The following is a 20,627-nucleotide window of genomic DNA, read 5'->3' as shown; positions in this document are numbered from 1 at the left end:
AGCATCTGTGAAACTTAACCTAAAAATGGGGCATTCGCATGGGAAAGAACGAGAACGAGAATGAGCCATGAGGGCGAGAGAACAGTTTCGACGAGACCGGTACCACGAATGGGTACGGAGCGCGGATCTACCTGAAAGACGCGATCGTATCACTTTCGATAACAACACATTATTCGGAATGAAGGAAAATTCTGCACGACCAAATCGTGATAACGCCGCGGGAGACTCTTCTGGCAATACAACCTCGAATCAAGGTCAAACAGAAGGATCTGAAAGAGGAAATCGAGCAAGCAGATAACAAGTCATCCTTATTCGCTCAAATACATACTGCTGTAATCAATAAAATTTCGAATGAACCTGTATGGAGAATTATTCTTGTCATTGGAACCCTATACCTCAGATTTTTTGTGACAGTTCTTAGGAAAGTCTCAAGGGCTAAAATGGGGATGGGAGGTTTCGCAGATTTCAAGGAATCGAATCGCCTACAGAGATTCCTGGATTCGATGTCAAGGTTCATGCATCTTCCGGGATATTCCTTAGCCCTCCTCCGACGACGAAGTTGCGTCGCGCGCGCGCTTACGAGTAATTTGACACCTCGGGGGGATGAGGGACCGCATTCTCGACGCACGACTCTGCGAGATGACGTTCGGTATTGCGCATTCGAACAACCGATACATAGATAATTCTAGAATGACTTTGAACTCGCCGGTGCTCTCGCACGAGGCTGGGGGATGGGGAATTCGCGAAGTTTCTCAGTGGGATGAGGAAGCTGACGAATCGGGGGATGGGGGATTCTCGAAGCCTCTCAGTGGGATGAGGAGGCTGACGAATTGGGTATGGGGGATTTTCGAAGTCTCTCAGTGGGATGAGGAGGCTGACGCGCGACCACTGTGAGATAACGTTCGAGGTCGAGTCGCCTGCCGTCCGAAATCTGCATGGGAAGGGTATCGTTTTTCCTGGAATTAACCTCGACGCAAAAGTCGCCGAAACCGCTTTTCGGCACTGCGCTGAAAGGGGATGCCTTTGTCTCTGTCTCTGTCTCTGTCTCTGTCTCTGTCTCTGTCTCTGTCCCTGTCCCTGTCTCTGTCTCTGTCGCTGTCCCTGTCCCTGTCCCTGTCTCTGTCCCTGTCTCTGTCCCTGTCTCTGTCCCTGTCCCTGTCCCTGTCTTGGAGTCCTGCTCGATCAAAGATGCTGATAGCTGTTGTGTACAGGCCTCCGAAAATCGGCTTCATAGACATCTTCGAAGAAGAGTTTGCAGCTACTGTGTCTAGATATAAGTTTGCATTTATCCTCGGTGATTTTAATGCAGACTTGCTTTCTAACACATATGATGCTGAACACCTGAGAAGTTTTCTTAAATCACAAGATCTTTATTTGATTCCTTATCAGCCTACTCACCATACGAAAGACTCTCACACCTGGCTAGATATCTGTGCAGCTACCGATTTCAATTCGCTGGTCTCATGGGGGCAATCTGCCCAACCTTTTTTATCTGGGCACGATCTAATATTTGTCTCTTTTAAATATATTGTTGCTCGCTGTGCTCCTAGAACTTTCTGTTACCGCTCCTGGGATGAAGCAAACCTGGAAGTGTCGAGTTGTGCATATCGATAAACCGATAGAATCATCTTCGGTCAATAGTCATCAGTGTGGAATGTGTGACGTTGGTATTGACTGTGCTTCCGCTATGTCGTAATATTTTGTACCGTCTGTCTAATAACGTACACATGAAATATCAAAATGAAAAAGCATTTGTATCCCTAGATCCAGCAGTACAGTGAAAACGTAATGGGCGGATACTCGATGCTGCTAGATCCTGAAGTCTTGTCGAATGGGACTTTGACAGTGATTTTAAATAGATAAAAAAACCGTTAGATAAAAAAATATTACTTCTAAACGTAAATATAATTGAACAAAGTTTATACCACTGCAATGGTCATTAATTTTCATTGCGTCTTTCTTCGTAACAGTCCTTATGCATCTTTCTGAATAATGACCCAGGATTAAACTTTCTACAAATTCATAATTTATCCTGGACTCCGATCACCACCGGTATTACCACCAGAAACGGCGGCACGAGGGTGAAAGGAATCCATGCATTCCTGCATCCTTTCTTTCGCTCCTGCCAACGCTCATTGGTCGGGAAAAAGGACCAGCCGATTCCGGCCGAGAGGCTAGCACCGAACAAAGAAAGGCCTCTCTGTCGTCGCAGACCTCTACTCTCTCCTTCTCGCTCGTGGCCTTTCGCGGTAGCCATTTTACGGGCGATTTCCTCAACAGAATTCGTAAGAATCCGAACTTCGGACTTGAAATCGTCACGATCAGCCGCATTCATCCTCGATTTGCTCGACCGCCATTATCGTATCAGGTATAACTTCGACGTGCAATGTAGGTTGGGAAAGTTTTCATGAAAAACTTATATTCTATAATAATTAGTCTATCGGAATAGTAAGGAGTCACAATTTAAATTCTACATTGGTTAAAGGAAGAATTTTCTTAAGGATCTAGAAGCCATTAGAAGTTCAATTCATACGGTTCTACTGGTTGGATCTATTGATCAGGATGCAATTAAGACAATGCCGCTAGCTAGATCGTAGATCATACGATCTATACAAATGTATACCATTGATCTATCGCGCATACAACCAGTCGTGATCAGGTCGATTATTTATTCTCTTTTATTCTATATACTGATATTATCCTCTCTCTCTCTCTCTCTCTCTCTCTCTCTCTCTCTCTCTCTCTCCCTTCACAGACCTTGCATGTTTCATCCGATTCAATACTTAACATCTGTTGTTTAAATGCACAATCACTACCTGCGCATATTGATGAATTTCGGGAGTTTTTTCGTATAAATCAGTATCACATTATCGCTGTCACCGAAACTTGGCTTAATGACTGCATCACTGATAAACAGATAGCCCTCACGGGCTACTCCATTTTACGGGTTGATCGTAGAGGACGTCACGGAGGAGGGGTTGCACTTTTCCTGAGGAATGGACTCTGCTCGCATATAGTGGACACATCAGCCTCCTTGGAACGAGATGGAGTGCCGGAATATCTACTAGCTGAAGTTTGGAGTCCTGCTCGATCAAAGATGCTGATAGCTGTTGTGTACAGGCCTCCGAAAATCGGCTTCATAGACATCTTCGAAGAAGAGTTTGCAGCTACTGTGTCTAGATATAAGTTTGCATTTATCCTCGGTGATTTTAATGCAGACTTGCTTTCTAACACATATGATGCTGAACACCTGAGAAGTTTTCTTAAATCACAAGATCTTTATTTGATTCCTTATCAGCCTACTCACCATACGAAAGACTCTCACACCTGGCTAGATATCTGTGCAGCTACCGATTTCAATTCGCTGGTCTCATGGGGGCAATCTGCCCAACCTTTTTTATCTGGGCACGATCTAATATTTGTCTCTTTTAAATATATTGTTGCTCGCTGTGCTCCTAGAACTTTCTGTTACCGCTCCTGGGATGAAGCAAACCTGGAGGAAGCGGCTCGAATTGTTTCCTCGTTTGATTTCTCACTGTTTGAAAATCTACCGGATATTGATCATAAACTAACGGCGTTTAATTGTTTATTAAATGATGTTCTTGATTGTGCTGTTCCGGTAAAGGAAGTCACGGTAAAATGTTCACCAGCGCCATGGTTTACTATAAGTTTACGTAGCCTTATGAAGGAAAGAGACGCATGCTACCGTGCTGCTAAAAGATCTGGCTCACACACTGTATTTGCAAAATATGTTGAGCTTCGGCGGGAGTTCAAAAAGAAACTTGGGGCCGCTAAGTCTAATTATCTCAATTCTAAGTTTAACGATACGAAGAATGTGCGACTTTTCTGGAGAGAAATAGATAAGTTAGGTATTACACGAACCGTAGCCCATGAATTTCCGGAGCATGTCTCGCCACACTCACTAAATTTACATTTTGCGTCTGTATCTACTAATGAGATGCTACCTGTATTCTTAAAATGTGTCGATACTTCCTTATCTGTTACTGATTTGATAGATACTGAGGAATGCATGTTTTAGCGATAGGGAAGCGATAGGGAAAATTGCTACAAGAGTGCAAGGTGTCGATGGTTTCCCCATTCAAACCTACAAAAAATTTAGTTCCTTACTAATGCCTATCATTCTTTTGATCTTCAATTGCTCTTTGTCAAAAGGAACTTTCCCATCACTATGGAAATATTCTCTAATAAATCCATTACCTAAGATAAGCCATCCTTCGGTGTGCTCGGACTATCGCCCTATTTCCTTACTCTGTGCTATTTCAAAGATACTGGAACGTGTAGTATTTGACCAAATTATGCTGTTTCTTAGAACTCATAACTTGCTTTGCCCACGTCAGACAGGATTCAGAGAGGGATTGGGAACCCAGACTGCTGTCCTGAGACTAGTGGATGATATTCGTAAAGGAATTGATGATCGAATGGTCACTATTGCAGTGTTCTTGGATTTCTCCAAAGCATTTGATAATGTCGATCATTTATTATTGCTGAGAAAACTTTGTAATCTTAACTTCTCGTTAGAAGTACTACGTTGGATTCATTCCTACCTTTGCGGTCGCATGCAATCGGTCCGTGAAACGGGTGGTGGGTCCTCAGAGTGGCTTCACTTAAGATCTGGTGTTCCTCAGGGCAGTGTACTTGGTCCCCTACTTTTCACACTATTCATAAATGACCTGCCACAGTGTCTGTCGCATTGTTCTCATTTACTTTACGCGGATGATCTGGTAATTTACCTAAAATGTCCACCAGCTGAGATTGATGAAAATATCTGCCTGATTAACAAGGACATTGATAGTATATCTAATTGGTGCCGAACGAATAAACTACAACTAAATTCAACGAAGACCAAGGCAATGTTTTTCGGAAGTTCTAAATACATAAATAAGTTGCGTTATAACACTGCCTTAAAGCTTACACTAGAAGGTAAGGCAATTGAACTAGTAGAGTCATTAAGATATCTGGGAGTTATTCTTGATAACACTTTATCGTGGTCATTACATGTGAATCATATAAAGAAAAAAGCATCTGGCGCACTCTATAGGATCCGCATTAACGATAACAATTTGAGTGTTTCCACCAAACGTCGCCTTATCACTGCTCTAGTCTTTCCGTTTTACGATTATTGTTCAACAGCACTTACGAATCTGTCTTGTGAACATGAACGCGCGCTATTAGTATCGCTAAACAACTGCGTTCGGTTTCTATTGAGGGTGCCCAGACATTTGAGCATATCACATCACAGACGTAATTGTGGCTGGCTTAACCCACGAAACAGACGATTACAGCTGTTAGGATGCGCCTTCTATAAAGCGCTACATTTGGGCCAATCAGGACTTTTTGCGGATCAACTTAGACTTCGTGATAACATGATTTCGCGTCGTAATCCTCTTCGCACAGATACACTTCATGTCCCTGCTGCCCGTACAGTCGCATTTCAAAAATCTTTCATCATTTCCTGCATACAATTCTGGAACTCGTTACCTCCGGATATAACGTCTGCTACTACTTTAGCAGAATTTCGAAAGCGTTGTTACTTTTACTTGAAGGTACAAGAGGATTGCGAAGTGAATAATACAAATCAGTAATATAAATTAACAACTTCGAATTGTATTTGAATGTAGTAAATTAAGTTAAATTAAGGTATTTTAATGAGTATAATCCTGTTAATATTATATTGATATATGTGTATTTTTGGTAACTACTTGTCCTATCTCATAATATGCATATGTACAGTCTTTCTGCTACAGTCTTTCTACGTCATAGATAGTATTCATTTCGTGTATGCATGATGAAATTAGACATAACCGAGTCTTGCCGCGTACTGGACAAGTTTTGTTCAAACTTAAAAACTTTGACTATTCTTTAGAATTATGAAACAATAAGGTCTAAATTAGTGGTAAACAATTTTGTAATATCTTCGGCTCTTAATCAGTATTAGAAGCACTTGTTAACCCTTTCAGGGGCGGTTGTACGTTCCGGGATATTAATACCGTCCTTGGGTTGAGCTAGTAGGAAGCGCGAGTGGGGCGGCCGGCAGTGGCGACTGGTGGCGAGGAAGCCAGGCCAACGCGTGGATAGGGTAGCCTATTCCCCGCGCTTGAGACGGCATGTCTGTCCACAGTCCAGACGTCCCGTATAAGAGTGTCTCACAGAATTTTAACATGAGTCCGCATAAGCCCCTCTCAATCGCAGTTAGTGGAGTTCCAGAGATAGCCTGCACTGCGTATAAGAGCGTCTCACTTGCGTCGAGCGCGAGTCGCCCATAAGAACCATTCACTCGCTGCCAATGGTGGCCTTATGGGCGACTCGTGCTAGACGCAAGTGAGACACTCTTATACGCAGTGCAGGCTATCTTTGGGACTCCACTAACTGCGAGTGAGAGGGTCTTATGAACGACTCGCGCTAGACGCAAGTGAGACACTCTTATACGCAGTGGAGGCTATCTCTGGGACTCCACTAACTGCGAGTGAGAGGGCCTTATGCGGACTCATGTTGAAATTTAGTGAGACACTCTTATACGGAACGCCTGGGCTCGGGACATAAATGACGTCCCAAGCGAGGGGAATACGCTACCCTCTCTACGCGTCGACCTGGCTTGCTCGCCACCAGTCACCACTGCCGGCCGCCCCACTCACGCTTCCTACTAGCTCCACCCAAGGATGGCATTAATGTCCCGCAGTGTACATACACTGAAACCTCGTTTAAGTTAACTCTCAGAAAAGGTTACTCGCGTTTAAGTTTACGCGATACCTTTCGTTTATGTTGACTGCCGCGCCGCCACCTAATTCTCAAGCAGCTGCCCCGAGTAATGAGGGAGGGAGAATGTAATTGTATAGTGACGCGCATCAGCCAATCACAATAATCGCAAGCGGGGAACTGCGTAGTGGTGGGATTCCCTCCTGAGTCAACATGATCGAGATGTTTACATTTCTTACGAGTCAACTTAAACGAGGTTTCACTGTATATGTATCACCTTTTTTTTCATTGCAATTCCAATATTTTTTATACTTTGCACTTTGCCTGGGCAAATTTAATTGTTTTATATCACTGAGGTGCTTCTGTAACCATTTTTACTGAATTTCGCAATTTGTTGTTTATTAACAATTAGTTATAAATAAATGACAATTAAAAACCTGATAAAAAAATGGTTCACATGTAATTTTGCAGGTTATGATATGATATGAATACCTATTTATATGTTTTCGAGATCGCTGATTATGATTTCAATATTAAAAATATTTTTTGACAGCTGTAAAACGCCGAAAATATATTTCTTAAATGAAATTCATGATCAGGGCCCTGTAAAACACGAATTATAATAGTTGCCTTCATAAAACATTGTATATTTAGTGAGTTGGCAGTTGGATTGATAGCTGACAGCTGTCAAAATACATATTACACATCAAAATCGTAATCAGCGACCCGTAAAACATAAAGTATTGCTGAGAATGGCAATAGATCCCCCTTCAAAAAATGTGCTCCTGAAAGAGTCAAACTTAGTATTAAACCTCCAAGTTCGGCCTGTAGGTTCTCATAGACTCGAATTAGAGTAATAAGACAGTCAGCAAACTAAGAGATTCGAGAAATGAGTGTTTTAAATGCTCAAAACAATTTGAGCCAAGTAATAACTACACTCAAATACTTTGTTTATTTTCTAACATTAATCACTATTAAAGTTTAATAATAACTGAGCCACATAATAACTATCTGAATAACACTGTCTACGATACGCTAATAGTAGTTAGTATTATCAATAAAAATGTCCTGTATAGTTACTTTTGTCCACTGATAGTAATTACTAGTGACGTTCAACAGTAACTACTGAGAATAATAACGTCCTAGTAGTTACTGTTGCACACCATTAGTAACTACTATTGAATGGTAATCTTCCCAATAGTTACTACGGTTTTTCAACATTACGCACTATTGACAATGAATAGTTACTGTTAAATCTTAACAATAACTATTGCGAGTTCAATAGTATATTTCCGTAAGGGATTGTTTCCATATATAATGTATCCTTTTATTATGTATTCCAAGAATTGAGAACTCCTTTTGTAATTTAGGTCTTGATTTTGCCTGGTCGACGAATGGCTACGTGTATCATACAAGATTTGACACTGTTGATCAAATACCATTGGGGTCATTACAGCGCACTGGTGATAACATCTTAGCTTTAGCTCATGGAATTACATCAAGCCATTATTTATCTGATCCACTAGTTGAATTTTCTGGTGGAAATCTTGTATTCTTCGACTTCTTGGGCGCATTTGTTATCCGTTGGCCACAATACATGGCAAGCATTGTTAATCTTATTAGCATTTGTATAGGAGTCTACTCTATTTACTTGAATGCAGCAACTGCTCGCAGAGGTAAGATTTTCAGTCAATTAAAAAAGCATAAATGTCACGTATTCTCCAATTCATTTGACATTGAGTCATTAGTAATTTAGATATTGCTTTCTTATAAAAAAAAAATGTATATTATAATGACTCAGATAGTTTTTATACAAGATGGGCCACCTAAGGTGACTGACTCTCATACATGCTAAACGTGATTTAGTGTCATATAGTGCAAAGATAAATATATGCAAAGCAATTATAAAAACAAAAAATTGTAGAGCCAAGTAATATCTGCTTACTTTTACTAGATTTCTTAATTAATATAAACTGCATAAATTTATTAATAGTGTTTTATATATAATTATATATATAGATCTTGGAAGCTTTATGCATCGAAATGACTATATATTGTGAAATAAAAATACGAATATATTTTAAGCGAAAGAACATGAAACTCAAAATTTGGTATTAATTCTCTATCTTAATTCCTCTAAAGAAATGCAATTTGCATGTTTGCAAGTACTAGAATTATTGTCAAGTGTAAAGAGTTCTTTTACATAACCTACGAAGTTCTAAACATAAGTTTAAGCCGACTACATATCAAATGATTGTAAATTAAATCGCAATATTTTTAATAATTAAAGTAATTTGAACAATTTGTTTTTTAATTTAGATTCGTAAAACTGCCAAATTACGTGATTTTAACACCGAGTTTTCATTACATCGCACCGGACGTAATTATTTATTATTTGCGTAAAATATCCCTCGTTATTATACTATTTTCATTAAGGAAGGGAAGGAAGACAGGGAGGAATATTTCAATATCAATTTTCGGTGTGTTGTTGGACTTCTTCACTTTTTGCCACTGCCACGCCGGGACTTCGTCTCTCATGCATTTGCTATAACAAGCAATAAATATATGCTAAACAATGCTAAATCAATTGGTCTGATGGGCTGAGCTTTAGGAGAAGATCAAACCTCTTACATAAACTCAGTTAAACTTCCATATATTTGCTACTTTTGGATTCAAAATGATATGTGCCCTAAATTTATTTTCTGAAAATGAGAGAGTATGGTGTGTTTGTTCAGTGATATTGGTAACGATATGTCATGGTAAATTTATGTACTTTTATATTTTAATTACTGAACTGTCCGAATATGGAAAAACGATAACGTTCAATGCTTCAAAAAGACAATTTCGTGAGACTTGAAACGGTTGTGATTTATAGAATTCTAGAATACTAGTGATTCCTGGCCCACCTAAAATCTGCTTTTTGATGTGTATTTGTTTAGAGGCATTTTACAAAATCTTTAACTGTCTAGGAGTTGCCTTTCAAGATTCGTTAAATATGAGCCTCAATTACAAAGATTAAAAAGTGAAACCGCCTTATGTGGACCAACTTGTATGTACCAATTAGAATGATTTAGTTTCAACAATTACAATGTCTGCATCACTTTAATTGACTTGTATCTATTTGTTATCCAGAGGTTAAAAGCTCAATGTACGTGAAACAATTAATGATATGCATGGCCACACTAATTGGTTCATGGCTTGCATCAATGTTCACGGTCACATTAATTGGTCTGATCTTAACTGAGTTCGGAAAAGTTATGAGCTGGTATGCCAGACCTGCCTGGTTACTCTTTCTCTACGTGTGCCCAACTGTCTTCGTATCTATGCTTTCATTAATTTCTATGGCTACACGTCAAAGATTGGTATGTATTATCCTAATGTACAATCTATACGCATGCGATTGCTAAGCATTCCTATGATTTTACACACTTTTGTATAAGATTTTCATAATTATACTGACTCTATCTTTTCTTATTTCTCTTTGACATTATTTAATAGCAAATATATTTTTGCTGTAAAGACTGTAGTAAGTAAATATTAACACTTTCGCTGCCGTCGTCACAAAGTACGCGGTGTTGTGTTCATAGTAGCCACGGTAGCAGCATTCAGAGCTAAATCTTTTTTTGCCATTCCTAGATAAGTACTTATAAGATCATTTAGCAAAATTATACATAAAAATGAATATAAGTGCTACTCAGGGAGCAAGAAATATGTATTCAAAAAATACGCTAAGCGACGCTAGCACGCGTAATGGTCTCTGCTCATTTTAGGGATGAGCCATTTCTGGCGCAAAATTCTCGTGTGTGCATAAGTCAAATAGTCTCAAGTTCTCATCACGTCGGATCTGACTATTAGTTTAAAAAAATGTAATTACATCTACTGTTGCCATTTATTACAGTTTCCAAAGTGTGGATACATACGTAATTTTTGGAGATCCCTCACGGCCGCTTCCCCAGGGCATCGGGCGACAGCTGGGCACCACATCCTTAACTCGGGCAGGAGGTTCCTCTCCTGCCCTTAACCGTATCAAAACTACCTCCGTCCACTCTACAGCCCTTTGCCCATCTCCAGCGGGGCGCCGGTATCTCACCCGGGCTTCTGCCGGTCCGTGGAGACGTCTCCGTCGGGTACTCTCCTCTGCCGGGCAACTCGGTACGTCGAGACTATCTCCCCACGGCAGATTCGAGCACCTCGACCTCAACTAAACACTGACACAATCTTACGAGAGCCTTGACATAACTGTACGAATCAACCCGAGAGCGTAGCTTCTGAGCAGGGTGGCGACTTGAAGAGAACCAGAAATCGAGAACGTTATTTGTATCGGTAACCGGAGCCGCCTTGGGACCGTGATTCGATAAATCACGTCACAATACATACATACGGACATTTTTTCTAAACTACTTTTCTTGACGTTTTAGACCATGTTAAGTATTCTAACATGAAAATCTCGAAAAATAATTTTTTCATGAAAACATAGCTTCCTTTATGAGGAAGCAAAAGCAGTTGTGAACATTAGAAATAGTGATCCGTTTTGCTTTCTCTGGACCGTCACCGCAGTTCTTCGTTGACCGCAAAAATTACTGATCAACTCTTTTTTAAAATGTTTTTTCAAGGTTGCCTTTTTATCAGCTTTTGCATGGTTTCAAGAGAGCTTTAACGTGATAGTGAAAAATTGCTGATCAACTCTTTTTTAAAGTGTTTTTTCAAGGTTACCTTGAATTTTTTGCAATTGAACATATAATTTTTTTACGCCTGTCTGTTAGAGGATTTCAAGACGAATTCGGCACATGTAAGGACATGACATTTTTTCATCTGGTTCGAAAGAAAATTTAAAAACTTTGTATCACAAGGAGAATCACAGCTACGCCGTAATTACGCATCCAATGTTGTTGATAAGTCAAAATTACTTACCGATCTTACTCCATTAGATTACTTTTTGTGGGGTACATTAAAAGACAAAGTTTATGCAGATGCTCCAACAACACCGGAAGATATGCGACGAAGGATTGCGGATGCATGCTCAACCATCAGTGTAGAGGCCATAAAGAATGCAAAAAAATCTTTTGTTCACCGTCTACGCGAGTGCATTGCAGCTCGTGGACACCATTTTGAACATCGCTACAATTAAGATTGGTAAAGTTTGACTTGTCAACAACATTGGTTGCGTAATAACGGCACAGCTGTGATTCTCCTTGTGATACAAAGTTTTTTAATTTTCTGTCGAACCAGATGAAAAAATGTCATGTCCTTACATGTGCCGAATTCGTCTTGAAATCCTCTAACAGACAGGCGTAAAAAAATTATATGTTCAATTGCAAAAAATTCAAGGTAACCTTGAAAAAACACTTTAAAAAAGAGTTGATCAGCAATTTTTCACTATCACGTTAAAGCTCTCTTGAAACCATGCAAAAGCTGATAAAAACATTTTCGATCGGAATGTTAATAACAAAGTAATCTCTACTGATCACGATTCGTGATTCACCCTGTATACGCTGACATTGAGTGTATTTTAGAGCCACTTACGGATGTTTCTAAATTGTCAAACACAATGATCTATTAAAAGCAGGCTCCACACAGCAGCGCGTACTATCTACAATGTAACTTTGACGACTCCATTTTAAAATTTAAAGCCAATCGTGGAAATAATTGTATAAAGTGGTTTGTGAACGAATTAAAAGAGTTAGCTCAATTCATAGATTTACACTTTAAGAGCAACGTATCTATGGAACCATTGAATTTCAAACAGAAAAATGAATCTGTACATACTTGTCACATTTGTGAAAAACCGTTCACATCTCGAGATGTCAAGCATCGCGATCATTGTCATTTTACGGGTACATATCGAGGTGCTGTGCATCAGAATTGAAATTTAAATTATAAGAACTCGCATACCATTCCTGTTGTGTTTCATAACTTACCTGTTTATGACTCACATTTCTTTTATTAAAGCCTTAGCAACATCCTTCGAGGGTTCAATTAACTTATTGCCAGTAAACAAAGAACAATATACAGTAACGTCCAATTGAAGTGGAACACTTGAATTTTTGTGTATTTCTGTGAAACTATAATCGATTTCCAAAAACCAAAGATATGTTTTTTAGGAAATTTCCTTCCCGTTCAAATGGTAAAGGTTTTATCCCTAAATTTTGCGAGTTTTGCTCGAGGAAATCGGGGGCACAATTACTTAGTGCGTGTGGTGGAGTAGTGCGTCGCTCGAGGTGCAGAGAGACGTGTAGCGGGGCAACCGCTCAGGACCGTACGCTCCGCCGTGCTGACAATGGAGCATACTAGAAGTTTTTTTAAATTATTAATTAAACCAATTTTTTTTCGAATGTTTAATTTTGTATTGCTTTTGCATTTGTTAATTTATTTATTTATTGGTTATTTAATTCAATGATTTTTTCACGTTAATTTTTTTACTTTTCCCTCTTATTGTTTTGTCTCCTAAACCTCTCAATTACCGTGTATAATTTCAGTTAGGAATAAAAGAAATGTGAAAAATAAAAAAAACCTTCCAATTCATTCCTTTCCATTACGAAAAGGGATAGAAGGTATGGAGCAAAGGCTCTTATAGCGAAACTAAATTTCCATAGCTGCACTGTCTTCGACGAAGATATGGATATAATCGAACTAAATTTTGTTAAAATTAAGTTTAATAAGCCAATATATGGAGCATTTTCAATTCTCGATCTCTCTAAAAAATATATTTATGACTTCCATTGTAATTACATAAAGAAAACGTTTGGTAATCAAGCTAAATTAATGTATACTGACAATGACAGTCTTCTTTATCATTCTACCGTTCCGAACATAGTTAGGATAGTTCACATTTTTAGGTTAGGGGTCTTCGCCGCCCTACTTCTTCCCCAGTTGGTTTGGACACCCGGATAGTTTGCGCCTCCACACGACCAGCACCGGAACTTGACTTCCGGGGTCCGCGGGGTTGATGCTTCCCTCTGTGGCGCAGGGGGTGAGTATTTCGGTGGCCAACCGGCGGGGGGGGTGGGTTACGGGGGAGTAGTGGCTGGAGTTGGGGCCTCGGGATTAGGAACGGAGCTGGTGGGGTGGGGAGTTCCTTCCCCCCGGCGGTGATGTCCTCCTCTCGCTGTGGAGGCAGTGTCCTGGTCCTCGAGGATCGAGGCTCTGGTGGTGGCATGCGGGTTCTCGGGGGTAGAGGCTCCGATGGCCCTTGCAGGTAACCGATGGTGGCCCATCGGGCCTCCCTCATGCGCAGGGTTCTCCCGTCACCTCTGTTATTGGACTCTTGTAAACGCGGGGAGGGTCTCCACTTGATTTTGGCTCTCTCTGGTCCACTCTTAGAAACTACTTGAAGCTGGATTAGGATCTCTACTCCTACTTTCTCTTGATTCATACTACTCTATGATACTACCTCAAATAACCAGGGCATAATAAAAATTAAAAGAAGAGAGAAGAAAAAAAAAGTATGAATAAACGGCAAATAATGCCAATAAATGCAAAAGAAAACTAAGAATAAAATTTAATTACTTAGTCGCTATTAAGGCCGCTCGTGTGGTGCATTGCGGCTTCGGGTTCTTAGGTCGTAACGTTGTTGTTGACTTGAAGGGGCTACATGTCTTAGGGGGCCACGGGAGGTTTTGTTGCCGTGCGGGCGTCCTCTTGGCCTTGTCTTTGACGCTAGTGCAGTGGGATTAGCAGGGCTGGAGGGAAGTTCAGGCGAATCGGGATTTTCAGGTTCCTTGACTACGGGAGGCAATGATGCAGGTGCCGATTCCTTCATAATAATTTCTTGGGCCTCGGGATCTGGGTCTTTCATGCGCAGTGGGTCCTCGGGAAATTCCATAGGGGACGTATAGGGCTTTAAGTCCTTCACATGCACTTTAGGCCACTTTTTCTTTAAAGGGACGGGGATCTCGTAGACCACGGGGGAAATTTTCTTCGTGATAGTGTATGGAGCTCGATATTTCGGGGACAGTTTCGCAGCAAAATTCTGGGATGCGGACGAAAGGACTCGATTTCTCCGGAGGATTGGGTCTACAATCTGGAACTCGCAGTCTGATTCTCCTCGATTATAGTAACGGGCTTGCCATTTTGAGGCCTCTGACATGTTCTTCTTTACCTAGTCATAGATAAAGGGGAGGCGCTGCAGTCGGTGCTTCCAGACTGCAGGGTCGGTCTTTTCCATGACAGCTGGGGTGGGAGCTCGATCTCGAATACTTTTCGCGGGTCTCGGAATCCTACTAAAGTTCACGAACGCGGGGGTCATCTGGGTAGAGGTCTGCACGGAGGTGTTAAAGGCGAAACATAACTCGGGGAGGTGAATGTCCTAGTTCTGGTGATCTTCACTGACATAAGAAACAATAATGGTTTCAGGGTTCGGTTGACTCGTTCTATAGGGTTGGCTTGGACATGGTAGGGAGGAATGGTGGTTTGGCGGATGCCATACTGGCCTAACTGGGTGGTGACGTGCTTATTAACGAATTCTGTACTATTATCGGTGAAGAGAAAACGTGGGCATCCCCAACGATCAATGATAAGGAAGGGTCTCCAGGGCATTGATAATGGTAGGTCCGATGGTGGTGCGGAGGGCTTTGGCCTCCATATATTTGGTAAATGGATCTTAAAAGACTACAATATATTTGTTATGGGCCTTGCTAGGGGGAAAGGGTCCCATAACATCTACTGCTACAACGAGCCACAGACGCTCAGTAGTCCGCTGGCGCATTAATTCAGGGGAAGCTCCCTGGTACACTTTGTTGAGCTGACAGACCTGGCACCGCTTCACGAACCGCGCAACGTCTTGAAAAATGCCGGGTCACGAAAAGTCCTGCAACAAGCGCTGGTAGGTCTTATCAACTCTTAAGTGGGAGGACAAGTTGTAACGATGCCTTTCGGGCTGACCAACGCTTTTGCCAGTTTTCAACGCCTCATGGATAGATTGATCAGGCCCGAATGGGAACCCTATGTTTTCGCGTACTTAGATGACGTAATCATTGCCACGGAGAGTGAGGATGAAAATTTTAAATACCTCGAGTTGACCCTGCAGGCCCTGTTAGATGCAGGGTTAGAAATAAATCGAGAAAAAAGTGAGTTTTTTTCTGCCTGGAGATGCCCGCAAACGCGGTGATAGGACGATTCGCGGGGTCTACTCGAATTTGGCAATAGGTCTGATTCAAGTCTAATTTTGAAATATAACGGGCATGACGAAGGCCATCCAAAGTATGATCTAGGTCGGGGAGGGGGTACGCGTCTTTATGAGTGATTTTATTAACATCGTGAAAATCTACACAAAAACGATATTTCCAGTTAGCCTTTGAGACTATCACGGGGTTACTCAGCCACGAGCTGTCGGACCTCTCGATTACTCCTTTGCTCATCATCTTGTCGACTTCCGCTTGGGGCATTCGGAGGAGGTACGGGGATATAGTTCGGGGACGTTGGCGGATGGGAGGGTGGTCTTGGATTTCGATGGAATGCTGGACGAGGGGGGTGGCGTTAAGGATTCCGGTGGTATTCACTTTTACCAGTCGGTCTAACGAAAGTCTCAATTTATCCTTCGCAGAAGGCGATCGGTTCAGCTAAACCCGCAAATTCAGGATACGCGGGGATAATAAGGGATGTTTGCCCATTGGAGTGGAATGTTCGAGAGGGGGGCCCGGGGGTTTTCCATGTCTTAGTCCCGTAATCTATTTGCAGGCCAAATAGTTCGCATAAATCAATCCCTAAGATTGCTGGATAGTTTAAAAGGGCTACACGGACTGGGAGGGTTTTTACTTGGCCATTGACCTCGAGTTGGGTGGGGATTTTTCCAATGATCGGGACTACAGCACCATTGGCCACTTGGACTCCACCTGTGGCTTTATGGGCTTCTATTCCCAGTTCCTCCGCTAATTTGTCATCGAAATACGTGCGGATGGAACCTGGGTCTATTAACGCGATTAGTTATCTTCCCAAGAGATTGACTAAAAAATGATAGCGAGGATCATCCAATTGGGAGTCCACGAAATCTAGTACGCTGGTTCGTGGGGAGGGACACTCGACGCAATGTAGGGCCTCGGGGAGTGGGGGGTGTTGACTACGGATTGGGTCCTCGTGATTCGGATTTTTCACGCGAATTTCCCGTACTTTCTCCGATTCCGCGATTACTGCCATGGAGGAGAGCTTGCGCGCGTCCTCCCCACTTGAGCTTTTTCCGACACGTTCGCAGCTAGTACACGTGTTCGTGTCATATCCCGGGAGGCCGCAAATTCTGCAAAAGAATCCTAAGGGCCAGGTACACTCGCGGTAGATATGCCCTGATTGCCTATAATTATAACAGCGGGCCGCTGTGGAAGGATCGCGGGTGGGCTTCTCAACTTGTCTCGTCATGAGACTAGGGATGGCAGTAGAGGGTTATAGGGGTACGGGCGGGAGCTGGTCGTGGAGGGGTGCAGGGGGCTTGGGCATAGGAAGTGGGTGGCTGCAGTCCTGCTACTCCCGCGGGGTCATCCGCGGGGTAGGGGGCTGCTGGGAGGGGTTGTGGCGGAAGGTGGCCTGTAAGGGCGAAGGGGTCGAGGGGGTGGGATTAAGAGCTGCGGGTTTTCCCTTTTTGGACCCTCCATAAGGAACATACGCCGTGGAGGGGAGGGCGTAGTGGATAGCGGATTGGGGTTGGCGGTAATTAGCCCCGCGTTCTCGCCATGCCTCTACTCTAGTACATTTTAATTGGAAATCATAAAAGTCATGGATGTCCTCACAGTGGATATAGATGGAGAGATCGGGGTGTAGGTTATTGTAACAAAGATCAAGGTGGACTTCCAAGGGGCCGGGGGGGGGGAGGGTCAAGTAGCTAAAGTACGTCCACATCTTTGTCAGATACTCGTCACTAAGCTCGTCTGGACCTTGGGTCCTCTGTTCTACTTCGAGTCCCAATCGGTCCTGCAGGCTGCTGCATCCGAACCAGGCCCTAAAACGACGTACGAAGTCCTCGTAGATTCGGATGTAGTCATTCTCGACTCGGTACCAGCTGAGGGCTTTATTAGTAAGGGTCTCGGGGAGGGTGGACAATAATTCACTTTCATTGAAACCGCGGCTCGAACAGTCCTCGTGGAGACGGAGGAGGAACTCCTCCCCATCGTCCCCACGACGTTCCGTGAATTTCTCGCCGAAGCACCGTATATGGTCCAGGACCCACGTATCGCGGTTCCAGGAGAGGTGTGCTTTCGGTTTTCACCCTTTCGACTTCTTCAATTTGTCGACGTGCTCGCTCTTCATTTTTTTTTGCCGTGTTCTAAATTTAGGCCGTGCCGTGTTCTATAGGTAGGTTTAGTTCAGCGGGGTATAGAATTTCTCCCATTTTTCTTGTACAAGATGTTTGTTCTCGCATTTTGCAAATATCTCCAAAGTTACTGTTATAAAATTGCCAAAGCAAAGAAGCTGTTATAAAATTTCTTCGTAGATTCAGCCAGTAGTCACTATCCGCTTGGTCTCGAATATCCCTTTCTATTTTGACTCTATTATTCTGCCAATTACGCAGATGAGCTGTGCAACATTGCAGCATGGCGTTAAACTGTTCTTCGTTCATGTCCGGCTTCTGACTTTGTGGTCCGTAATCTTTGTTGCTTTTACTGGTGGTCTTGTAGCGTCGACTTGGCACTTTCTTTGCGATGATCTTGGCCACTCGTTGATCCCTTGCCAGCTTCTGTTTTTCTTCGAAAGTCATTGTCACTTCTCCCAAATTCAATGCTGAAGAAGAAAATCAGAAGACATCGGTGCCGGCAGCAGGTAGTAGCAGAGATCGAGTGTCATCAGTGGGGTCAATTGGGGGAAGCAGAGCTATGAGTTCCTCGGCAACGGTTGACATGAAAATTGACTGGCTGATAAAAACTGTGAAAGCAGTCAAGGATGAAATCGCGTGCAAGAATGAAGTTCAGAAGATGATTAAGGAAGTAGTCGGTGCAGAAATGGAAGGTTTGAAGCAGCAGATAGAGGAATTGAAAAGAATGATTCATGCAGAAGATATGAACGCTGGAAAGGCAACATACAGCAAGAAAGAGAAGCAGTGAAAGAGAAAAAAAAGAAATGGTGATTATTGTCAAACCCAAACTCCAGCAAGAGAGTGAAGCTACTAAAAGAGCGATAAAAGAGAAGGTAGATATCAAAAATATGGCAGTGGGGATAACGAAACTGAAGAAAGGCAGTAAAGGAACTGTGATTTTGGGATGTGAATCGGGAGGAGAAATTGAAGTACTGAAGGCTGAAGTGCAAAATAAAATGGGTGAGGGTTTCACAGTCACGGAGTCAACACAGATGAAACCGAAGATAAAGATAGTAAGTATAGAGGAAGAGGAACTAAACCTAACAGATGAAGAACTAGTTGACACAATTAAGACGCAAAATGGAATTGAGGAAAAAGAAGGAAGAGAGTGGAAAATAGTGAAAAGGCTAACCAAAGGAAGACAACAGGAACGTAATAGAAGAGGACCCATCGAAGGCTCAATTATTCTGGAAGTGGACGAAGCAACACACGAGGAGTTACTGAGCAAAGGTAAACTCAGCGTGGGATGGAGGAAATGTCCGGTGTACAACCACGTCAATGTAAAGAGATGCTTTAAATGCTGGGGTTATTACCATATAGCGAAAAATTGTAACAGAGAGGAAACCTGCTACAAGTGCGCAGGTAATCATAACGTAAGAGATTGCACGGTGAATAAGAGTAAGTGTGTAAACTGTACGCACAAAAACCAAGCGTTTAATCTCAAGATAAATGTCGAACATAGTGCACTCGATCGGGAATGTCCAACGTATAAACGAGCGATGCAAGAGGAAAGGAAGAGAGCGGGATGGATGGAATAGCAACCACAGAAGGAAGAGACGATATGGTACACAAATACTCAAAGTCTTCTAGCACATAAGGATGAAATACAGCACCAGGTAGCAGGGAAACTGAAACCTGCAATTATAGCGTTATCGGAAACGCGGGTGACTGCTGAAATTAAAGACAGTGAACTGTATATGACGGGATATAGTGTAATTAGGTGCGATGCAGAGAATAGGAGCACAGGAGGTGCCATACTATATGTAAGAGACGGTATAAAATATGACATATTAATGAATAACAAAATAGAATCAAACTGCTGGAGTGTAGCAATCGAAGTCAATGATAATATATATAAAGGAGTGATATTAGTAGTGTATCATTCACCGAGCGCGTCAGATGCGGAATTTATAGGACACATCGAGGATGTGTCGGAGGAGCTACCAATAAAAGGGGATTTTCTAATAATAGGAGACTTTAACATAGATGTCACGGTAAATTCGTTCTATAAAAAACAATTAATAGCAGGAATGTTAAGCCTAGGAATGAAACAATATGTTAATGAGCCAACGAGAGTAACAAAGGATTGCCAAACAATTATAGATCTTGTATTTGCGAATGTAAACGTACGATTGCAGGTGTTACATGAACCAAAAATAACAGACCATGCATGGATAAAAATAAAATTAGGAATGGGCAATACGGAGAGTACACATAGAGATTATGAATCCAGGAATTATAGTTTAATAGATGAGCAAGGATTTGCAACAATTTTGAAAAATTCTGCATGGCATTGGTCACATGAGGATGTAAATCAAAAAGCAAAGATGCTTGTTGATAATATTGTAGGGACGTTGGACATATTAATTATATATATAAATGATATAGTCGACATATGTCCGGAAGATTGTGCAATAAAGTTGTTTGCTGACGATACATTAATATACGTAACCGGAGAAAGTAGCGCAGAGGTAGAAAGAAGGATGAACGAGGCACTATGTATAGTAGAAGGATGGATGAATAGGAGCAAGCTGAAAATGAATGTGGATAAAACTAAATGCATGATTGTAAGGAGTGTAAGAAAAGAATTAAGAGGGAACATCGTACTGAAAGGTATGGATGGAACTGAAATCGAACG

General features: G+C 41.9%; 1 protein-coding gene across 1 annotated transcript in view; it reads left to right on the top strand.

The window, feature by feature from the left end:
• Positions 1–2,860: 2,860 nt before the first annotated feature.
• The window catches only part of LOC107266065 (endoplasmic reticulum metallopeptidase 1-like), a gene marked incomplete at its 5' end in the record, with an annotated part of 41,868 nt that continues 24,101 nt past the window's right edge, over positions 2,861–20,627 (top strand). The window contains 3 exons of the mRNA XM_015736186.2: positions 2,861–3,203; positions 8,085–8,390; positions 9,847–10,076. Coding sequence (XP_015591672.1) covers positions 2,861–3,203; positions 8,085–8,390; positions 9,847–10,076 — 879 coding nt within the window. The remainder of the gene's footprint in view (positions 3,204–8,084; positions 8,391–9,846; positions 10,077–20,627) is intronic.

Source organism: Cephus cinctus, unplaced genomic scaffold, assembly GCF_000341935.2.
Source record: "Cephus cinctus unplaced genomic scaffold, Ccin1 Ccin1_scaffold0292, whole genome shotgun sequence".
Taxonomy (NCBI): Eukaryota; Metazoa; Arthropoda; class Insecta; order Hymenoptera; family Cephidae; genus Cephus; species Cephus cinctus.
Note: the sequence above shows the minus strand (reverse complement) of the source record. Positions and strands in the feature narration are given on the sequence as shown.